This window comes from Trichomycterus rosablanca, unplaced genomic scaffold (assembly GCF_030014385.1).
Source record: "Trichomycterus rosablanca isolate fTriRos1 unplaced genomic scaffold, fTriRos1.hap1 scaffold_134, whole genome shotgun sequence".
In the NCBI taxonomy this organism is placed as follows: Eukaryota; Metazoa; Chordata; class Actinopteri; order Siluriformes; family Trichomycteridae; genus Trichomycterus; species Trichomycterus rosablanca.
In genome coordinates this window covers 72,052-81,473 of record NW_026946963.1, presented here as the reverse complement: position 1 = coordinate 81,473, position 9,422 = coordinate 72,052, and the positions used below count along the sequence as shown (strand labels likewise).

At 35.4% G+C, this 9,422-nt stretch overlaps 2 protein-coding genes across 2 annotated transcripts; one reads left to right on the top strand and one right to left on the bottom strand.

Moving 5' to 3' along the window:
* Nucleotides 1-770: 770 nt before the first annotated feature.
* Nucleotides 771-1,207, top strand: LOC134305233 (histone H3). Its single transcript, XM_062990111.1, has one exon. The coding sequence runs from the start codon at nucleotides 777-779 to the stop codon at nucleotides 1,185-1,187; it is 411 nt and encodes a 136-aa protein (XP_062846181.1). The 5' UTR covers nucleotides 771-776; the 3' UTR covers nucleotides 1,188-1,207.
* Nucleotides 1,208-2,823: 1,616 nt separating this feature from the next.
* LOC134305240 (histone H4) lies at nucleotides 2,824-3,248 on the bottom strand. The gene has a single exon (XM_062990120.1). The coding sequence runs from the start codon at nucleotides 3,230-3,232 to the stop codon at nucleotides 2,921-2,923; it is 312 nt and encodes a 103-aa protein (XP_062846190.1). The 5' UTR covers nucleotides 3,233-3,248; the 3' UTR covers nucleotides 2,824-2,920.
* Between the last annotated feature and the right edge of the window lie 6,174 nt (nucleotides 3,249-9,422).

Below are 9,422 nucleotides of genomic sequence, written 5' to 3'. Positions count from 1 at the left end.
GACTGCTTGGAGGTGTAACCATCGCTCAGGGCGGTGTGCTGCCTAACATCCAGGCTGTTCTGTTACCCAAGAAGACCGAGAAAGGAGCCAAGGCCAAGTAAACTCGCTCTCGTGTTCTAACCAAAAGGCTCTTTTAAGAGCCACCCATTTCCACAGAAAAAGTGCAATTTCCCCAGATAATGTAAAAAAAAAAAGATATAATATCGTTTCATAGGCTCACACGGCATAAAACTCACATGATTTATGACATAGTAAAATTAACAAATCAATATGTACGATTTGTTTTTTCTCTATCTTTACATATATCTCTATATACATACATAAGTGAAGTTTTATATCACTTGCAGAAGCAAAACCAACAATACAGACAATTTAAAGTGGTGCAACAAACGTGTTTGTGTAATACACATGGAACAAAAATAATAATAATGCTAATAATAACTAATAATAAGCAAAATGAACGAAATAATATATTTTTTAAAAAGGTATATACTTTAAATGCGATTGTAGGCTGTGTTTTAAAAGCACAAAGAAACAAAGGAAAGTATTATAAATCCCGCCAACAGCATGGAGGAAATATTATGTTTTCCGAAACGAGGCAGCGGCAGAACGCCGACCAGTAAGCGACATTTGATGTAAGCACGATCGTCCAATGAGAAAAGTGCATCATCAAGACGCCCAATGAGCGCAGAGCGGCTCTGGTACTTAAATAGAGCGTGTTGGGCGGGCTAACATATTCTGTTCTACAGTTCGTGAAGTGCAGAGTTCCAGACGCGATGGCAAGAACCAAGCAGACCGCTCGTAAATCCACCGGTGGTAAAGCGCCGAGGAAGCAGCTCGCCACTAAGGCTGCCCGCAAGAGCGCCCCGGCTACCGGTGGTGTGAAGAAACCTCACCGTTACAGGCCAGGTACCGTGGCTCTGCGTGAAATCCGTCGTTATCAGAAGTCCACTGAGCTGCTCATCCGCAAGCTGCCCTTCCAGCGCCTGGTTAGAGAGATCGCTCAGGACTTTAAGACCGATCTGCGCTTCCAGAGTTCTGCCGTCATGGCTCTGCAGGAGGCCAGTGAGGCTTACCTGGTCGGTCTGTTCGAGGACACCAACCTGTGCGCCATCCATGCCAAGAGGGTGACCATCATGCCTAAGGACATCCAGCTGGCCCGCCGTATTCGCGGAGAGCGTGCTTAAACGATCCCACTCCATTCAGTTATCCACAAAGGCTCTTTTAAGAGCCACTTACATGCTTCCACTGGAATGGGCACTTTTCATAAGTTTATTATTTATTTATTATTCCATTGTGTGTGTGTGTGTGTGTGTTCTGAGTTATAATTTAGTTTTATTTATCAGTTATAAATGTTTGGAAAAACTTGTTAATGTGTTTGTGTGTGTGTGTAGAGATGTACTTTACATGTTCTTACATGTTCTTACATGTATTACATGTTCTAAAAAAACATGCCAGTAAAGAAGAGGGAGCCATAAATTGCAGCGGTGGTAAAAAATATCAGGCTACTAATGCAAAAAAAAAAGAAGATTAATAATCAATAATTATTATTCAGAATAATAGATCAATAATAAAATACTATTCTAGGTACTCAACACAGGGTAATTAGAGAAATTTTAGAACAGACATACTGTAAAATATTAAGTGTAAATAATCATAATTACTCATAATAATGATTTTATTTCTATTATAGTTGTTGTAATAATAGTATTAATGGTGATGGTAGTAGTAGTAACTGTAATTATAATGTTATGGAGAACCAATAGACGGTTAGTGGAGCGTTTCTTACATTTACATTTACATTTTTGGCATTTAGCAGACGCTTTTATCCAAAGCGACTTACAGTACTGAGACAGTATATACTATCTAAGCAATTGAGGGTTAAGGGTCTTGCTCAAGGACCCAACAGTGGCAACCTGGCAGTGGTGGGGCTTGAACCTGCAACCTTTGGATTACTAGTCCAGTACCTTACCACTAGGCTACAACTGCCCTTCTTCCATCTCGTGACCAAAATGTGAAAACACGAACTAAATCTGTGTGTTTATGTGTGTATGTGTGTGTTTTCTTTTACGTATGTATATCTTTATGTATTTTTATGTAATATAAAAAATTGTTAGGAGGATTTAGTGGCGTTGGTGTTGCACGGTGTACACAGTCTGTATTTTACACAGAGATCGTATTAACTGATTGTAGTGTAATCTACAGTATGGCTGTACATTGGTAGAATGTAAACACGCTGGATGAAGGCATAAGGAATGAGCAGAATATTGAATGTTCACCATAAGACTGATTATTGTAATAATGGTAATAAAACAACCGTATTCACAATGATGCCTTTTCTAATTTGGTAATTCATGTGTTTGAGCCGCCACTGTGTGTGTGTGTGTGTGTGTGTGTGTGTGTAACTTTAACCTTTGCCCTCTGAGTCCCGCAGCACCGACTCCCATTTCTGACGGGTTTTTGTCACCGTTTGCAGGTTCTCTGGCTGGTACTCACACTCAGGCTGGAACTCATTGTTCTCGCTACCTGATCTGAAGGCATGAGGACCCAGGTGTGGTTCGTCACCTCCAGGTGCGCCTTGTGTTCCTAGGCAGCACAGATGATATCTGTTGAGTCCAATTTAAGCCAAACTTCCTTCTAACCCTAATTACAATAACCCCAAGTTATTTCTAACCTAAACTAATATAACCCCAACATATATCTAACCCAAATTAGGTAATTTAATTTACTTTCACGAAGACAGGTGTGCATAAAAAGTGTAGGTTTTCACATTAACAATACACAAAATCTTTTTTCTATAACTTTTGGAACTTAAATAATTAATTTGCTGTTTTTCAATTCTTTGAAGCAGTCAAGACCAGCTTTGTGATATCCAAAAAGTACATAAAGCGCTATAAAAAGACCGTGGAGGTCTGAACGTTTAACCCCCGAATCCGTACAGGGTGCGTCCCTGGCGTTTCAGAGCGTACACCACGTCCATTGCGGTGACGGTCTTTCTCTTGGCGTGCTCGGTGTAGGTGACGGCATCACGGATGACGTTCTCAAGGAAAACCTTGAGCACACCGCGGGTCTCCTCGTAGATCAAGCCGGAAATACGCTTCACACCGCCACGGCGAGCCAAACGGCGGATGGCGGGTTTAGTAATACCCTGGATGTTATCACGGAGAACTTTGCGGTGACGCTTAGCGCCTCCTTTTCCAAGACCTTTGCCGCCTTTTCCTCTTCCGGACATCGTTACTGCTCTCGTCGAGATGAAGCGAGTCAATGCAGGACGAACGTTCACAGAAAGCCTGTTATTTCTCTCTACCGGACCTAGTTGAAGACAATGGGGCGGAGTTAAGCAGCGACCGCCCACTGTGACCGCAGCTGCTCGGAGTAGATCTTATGTAAAGCGCGTAACTTAGAACCTCCACTGTTTTTACCCCACAGTAAATCGGTCCACAATCGATGTGATGTATTCCACATGACATATTTTTCTGTAACTAATGTTTAATGTTAAGAATTTTTTTCTAAACATGTTGTGCCAAAAGAAAGAAATACAAACAAAGAAACAACCCTAAACCCTATGCAACCTTAAACCTTATTACAATGTACTATAATCGCCATGTTTGTCGCATGTTTTAATATTGTTCAATTAAGTGGGACAAACAGCCATTAGATGCATGACAATGTAGCCAAAAAATAATAAATAAAACATACTAGTAATACGGAAAGACAGTGTGGGAGAATACAGCAGTGTATAATCAAAAATGTATATTAGTTCATATCAGTACAGTTGTAGTGAATATTGAATTTGAAACAAACAAATAGCTTTAGAAACCTTTCAGTGCTTGTGAAAGTAGCCTCATGCCTTCAGATCAGGTAGCGAGCACAATGAGTTCCAGCCTGAGTGTGAGTGCCACCAAAAACTTTAATTCCTCAGCTGTGCTGTGGGGCTTCGGTCAGGCCTCTGTGCAGGACACTGGAGTTTCTTGAAGCCGAGCTTCTCTTTATGTTTGTGGATTTTGCTTTGTGCACAGAGGTTTAGTCCTGCTGGAACAGGACAGGGTCTTCCCCTTTAATCTAATTCAGTCATGGTCTTTATCTCACTCGCTTATGACACTTGTTAACACTTGTTAGCTAAGGTGGCGGCTGAAACACATGAATTTCCTAATTAGAAAAGGCATCATTGTGAATTCCGTTGTTTTATTACCATTATTACAATAACCAGTCTTATGGTTAACATTCAATATTCTGCTCATTCCTCATGCCTTCATCCAGCGTGTTTACATTCTACCAATGTACAGCCATACTGTAGATTACACTACAATCAGTTAATACGATCTCTGTGTAAAATACAGACTGTGTACACCGTGCAACACCAACGCCACTAAATCCTCCTAACAATTTTTTATATTACATAAAAATACACATACATAAAAGAAAACACACACATACACACATAAACACACAGATTTAGTTCGTGTTTTCACATTTTGGTCACGAGATGGAAGAAACGCTCCACTAACCGTCTATTGGTTCTCCATAACATTATAATTACAGTTACTACTACTACCATCACCAATAATACTATTATTACAACAACTATAATAGAAATAAAATCATTATTATGAGTAATTATGATAATTTACACTTAATAAATTATTGCGCTCATTGGGCGTCTTGATTACGCTCTTTTCTCATTGGACGATCGTGCTTACATCAAATGTCGCTGATTGGTCGGCGTTCTGCCGCTGCCTCGTTTCAAAAAACAAAGTATTTCCTCCATGCTGTTGGCGGGATTTATAATACTTTCCTGTTTCTTTGTGCTTTTAGAACACAGCTTACAATCGCATTTAAAGTATATACCTTTAAAAAAATATATTATTGAATATTTCGTTCATTTTCCTTATTATTATTAGCATTATTATTATTTTTGTTCCATGTGTATTACACAAACACGTTTGCTGCACCACTTTTAATCGTCTATATTGTTGGTTTTGCTACTGCAAGTGATCTATAACTTGGCTAATGTATACATATATAGGGACATACATAAAGATAGATAAATGGGGGAAAAATTAAGTCATACATATTGATTTGTTAATTTTTTACCATGTCATAAATCATATGGTTTATGACATGTGAGTCTATGAAACGATATTACATTTATTTACACATTATCTGGGGAAATTGCACTTCTTCTGTGGAAATGGGGGGCTCTTAAAAGAGCCTTTTGGTTAGAACACGAGAGCGACTTTATTTGGACTTGGCTGCTTTCTCGGTCTTCTTGGGTAACAGAACAGCCTGGATGTTAGGCAGCACACCGCCCTGAGCGATGGTTACACCTCCAAGCAGTCTGTTCAACTCCTCGTCGTTACGCACAGCCAACTGCAGATGACGAGGGATGATACGAGACTTCTTGTTATCTCTGGCGGCGTTACCAGCCAACTCGAGGATCTCAGCGGTCAGATACTCCAGCACAGCAGCCAAGTAGACAGGAGCTCCAGCTCCCACACGGTGGGCGTAATTACCCTTACGTAGCAGTCTGTGAACACGGCCCACAGGGAACTGAAGGCCGGCACGGGATGAGCGAGTCTTGGCCTTAGCTCTAGCCTTACCACTGGTCTTCCTTTTTTAAATAGTTTTATTTAATAAAATTCAATCACATTACAAATATATACAGATCAATACATCATCAAAATAATTACATCAGTTCAAAATGTTCATTACAAATCCAGTATAGAATAATACACAAAAAATATATATATTCAGAGCTTGTTCTTTTTATTTTCCCTTTTTATACATTATTTTTTTTAAGTGAAAAAAAATAATAATAATAATAATAAATTACAATCTTAATATTGACCAAGGAAGTGGAGTTGTTTTTGTGCGCAAGTCTTCATTTTTTAGTCTTCTAAGATGGCATACAATTTGTTTAAAAACAATATCTGGGGGTATGTTGCATTGCTCGAAAATCATTTTACACCTAGTTTTCCAGATTTTTGTATTAACAATACAGACAACTAACCAATAAAGGTCATTTATTCTTTGAGAAGTATTTTCGAAGATTCCAAACATAATTGTTTTTTTATTTATTTCGAAATCTAAGTTTAAAGTTTTAATTTTGTTCCAAATATCAACTGATCTACTACAATTTATTAGTAGATGCTCGATGGTTTCATCTTGTAAACAGCCCTGTATCGGGCATAATTTTGTTGTTACAAAGCAACTCCATTTAACGATAACTCTTACAGGAAGTCTTCCAACCGTTATTAACCATATTGTATCGCGTATGTTTTCAGAGATGTTTTTAGAGGAGACATTTTTTCTTACTTTTGTCGATTCCTCTTCGGTTAGTTGACTGTATTGTATCTTTTCACCATAATAATGATTATTAATTATATTATAAATATCTTTATTGGTTTGATTTAGCCAGTCTATATTTAAATGATCATGTTTAAACATAAAATCTCCGTAAAGGAGTTGGTAGTATGGTATATTTAATCTCTTTTTACCTTTTTGTTTTGACCAATATTCTTTTTTTCCAACCCAAATTGCACCTCTATTCAAGGCTTGTGTTACATTTTTACAAAATGCTATTTTTAATTTATTACCCATATCAACAGCTCCCAAGCCCCCATGTTTTTTTGGTTTGTATAATAATGCTCTTTTTGTTACTTCTCTATTAGTTCCCCATATATATTTTACACATTGCTTGTTTAATCTTGTAATATATTTATCATCGGGTGGTATAACTGTAGCTAGAAATAATAATTTAGACAAGATAAAAGTTTTTATAATTTGAATTCGTGTCATATAATTGGTAGCTTTATATTTTTCTAGTTCCTCTTTTATTAATTGTTCCTTTTTCTCCCAATTTAGTTCTCTAGTTTTACTATTAGTTATATATATACCTAAAATTTTTATTTTATCTTTCAGATTTAGATTGATATGGGGTTGAATATCATCATCTCCTATCCAAACTCCTTCGGTTTTGTTTTGATTTAGTCTGGCTCCCGAAACTAACTCGTATGTTTTAAAATGTTCTTTTAAAATATCAAGCTCTTGTTGATCTTTTATTATTACGGTGATATCATCTGCATATGCTGAAATTTTAACTAAGTTATTGGGATCTAGTTGAATACCTTTGATTTTTTTATTATTTTTAATTAATTTTAAAAGTGGACTAATTGCCAAAATGTATAGGGCAGAACTCAGGGGACAACCTTGTTTTACTCCTCTATGACAGCTAAAATTATGTGTTAAAACACCGTTAACATTTATTTGTACTTCCGACTTTGCATAAAGCAGCTTTATCATTTGGATGAAATTTTCTGGAAAGCCATAGTTTTCTAATACATGCCAGAGATATTCTCTTGAGACGTAGTCAAAAGCTTTTTTCTGATCTAATGCTACTATGAAATAATTTTTATTTTTTTCATTTGTTAGTATATCTCTTATAGTACTTAGGTTATCCCACATGAATCGCCCTTTTATAGCGCACGTTTGTTCTTGTTCTACAATTTTATTTAAAAATTCGTTCATTCTATTAATTAAAATTTTTGCTAATATTTTATAATCTACATTAGTTACACTGATTTGTCTCCAATTATCTAAATTGTATTGATCACCCTTTTTGAATATTAAATTTATTATGGTATGATAAAAGGAATCATGCATTTTTCTTAATTGGAAACCTTCATTATATACTTTCTCCAAAAGATCTATCAAGTCATTACAAAATATTTGATAGAGTTCAGCAGGGAGGCCATCTGACCCTGGTGTTTTCTCTTTATTTAGTTGTCTTATGGCTAATTCTATTTCTTCCTTTGTAAATGGTTTTTCTAAGTGTTCTAAATTTTCTATATTATTTTTAGGAAAAAGTTTCAAGAATTTTATAATTTGAGCTTCATCAATATGTTCTTTTTTATATGCAGTTTCACATTTTTCCTGTATTAAATTACGTATTTCATTATTGGTTTTTATAATTTTGCCATCTTTATTTCGAATACCCGTTATATATTTATTTTCTTTTCTTTCTTTGAAGTGTTTTATTACAGTATTTACATTTCCCATGTAGCTGGAGTCAAAACCAGCTTGTATTTGAGTACTTAGAAAAATGTCATTATTTATTTTTGCGATTTCCAATTTTACCTCTTAATTTATTTTCTTCTTCATAATTTCGTTTCAGATATAGTTTGCAAACTTACGTAGTCAAGGGTTAACTGCTTATAATATTCGTTTCTGCGGAAAGTTAAATTCTTTACATTTACGCTTAAAAAAGGTTCTTATTTGACTTTTTAAAACACTCCATAGTTCTATATTTGACTTAGTTAAAACATTTAATTGCTTAATTCGATTAATTTCTTCCTTCACTTCTATTATTAAATTTGGGTTTTTTAGGCATGATGTATTTAATTTCCAATATCCTTTATTCTCGTATTTCCCTATATTTATTTTAACGTTCACTGCTAAATGGTCAGAGTCTACTAAATATTCTGTTGTATAGTTAATAATTTGTATATTTTTTGATGTATATATTCTATCAATTCGTGTGTTAACTATCTTATCAAAACGTGTAAAACCCATTCGATTTGGATGTAATTGTTTAAAGACATCGTTTAGTTCGGATGATTCACAGATCTTTTTTAATAGATTTCCCTCCCTACTTATTGGAGTATCCTTAAACGGAATTCTATCTTTTAAATCAGTAATTGTATTGAAGTCCCCACATAAGATTACGGGAAACCCAATATTTAATAATTCTGACATTTTGTGAAAAATTCTTATTTTACCGGCGCGATCTGACGGCGTGTATATATTAATTACTCTGATTTTTTGATTTTGAAAAAAGCAGTCAACTAAAAGAATTCTACCTGGAATTATTTGTCTAACTTTAATAATTTCAACAGGTTGTTTAAAAAATATTCCCACTCCATCAGCTTTATTCTCTCCAATGGACAAGAAACATTTACTCGGTGACCATAATTTTTGTACTTTATTCATGTCGTTTAAGCTAACTAGTCTTAATTCCTGTGCACATATTATATCACAACGTTTAAGCTTTAACTGATTAATTTTTTGTATTTGATTTTTTTCCGATTGAATCCCTCTTACATTAATTGAAATTACGTTAAGTGACATTCTAATAACCAAAATCCATATATTTATTTTAGGGTAAAGGACCTTTTTTTATTTATTTATTATTTGTTAATCATGTGTTTTCTTTTGTCCTTTTACCTAAATTACTGTCAGGGGGAGAATTTCTTTTACGTCTTTTATTTTTTATTAATTTAGGTGAGAGAGTGGAGCTTTGTACAACATTTTCTGTTGAGATATCTATATTACCTTGAACATTATCATTAGATGGAGGCTTTAAAGTCGAAGGTTTAATCGAAGTCTTCTTGGTTGGAGCAGGAGGGCTCGTGAGTTCATCACTT

What these genes read in the sequence shown, in the direction of transcription:
- LOC134305240 (XM_062990120.1), bottom strand. Translation starts at nt 3,232, where the DNA reads ATGTCCGGAAGAGGAAAAGGCGGCAAAGGTCTTGGAAAAGGAGGCGCT.
- LOC134305233 (XM_062990111.1), top strand. Translation starts at nt 777, where the DNA reads ATGGCAAGAACCAAGCAGACCGCTCGTAAATCCACCGGTGGTAAAGCG.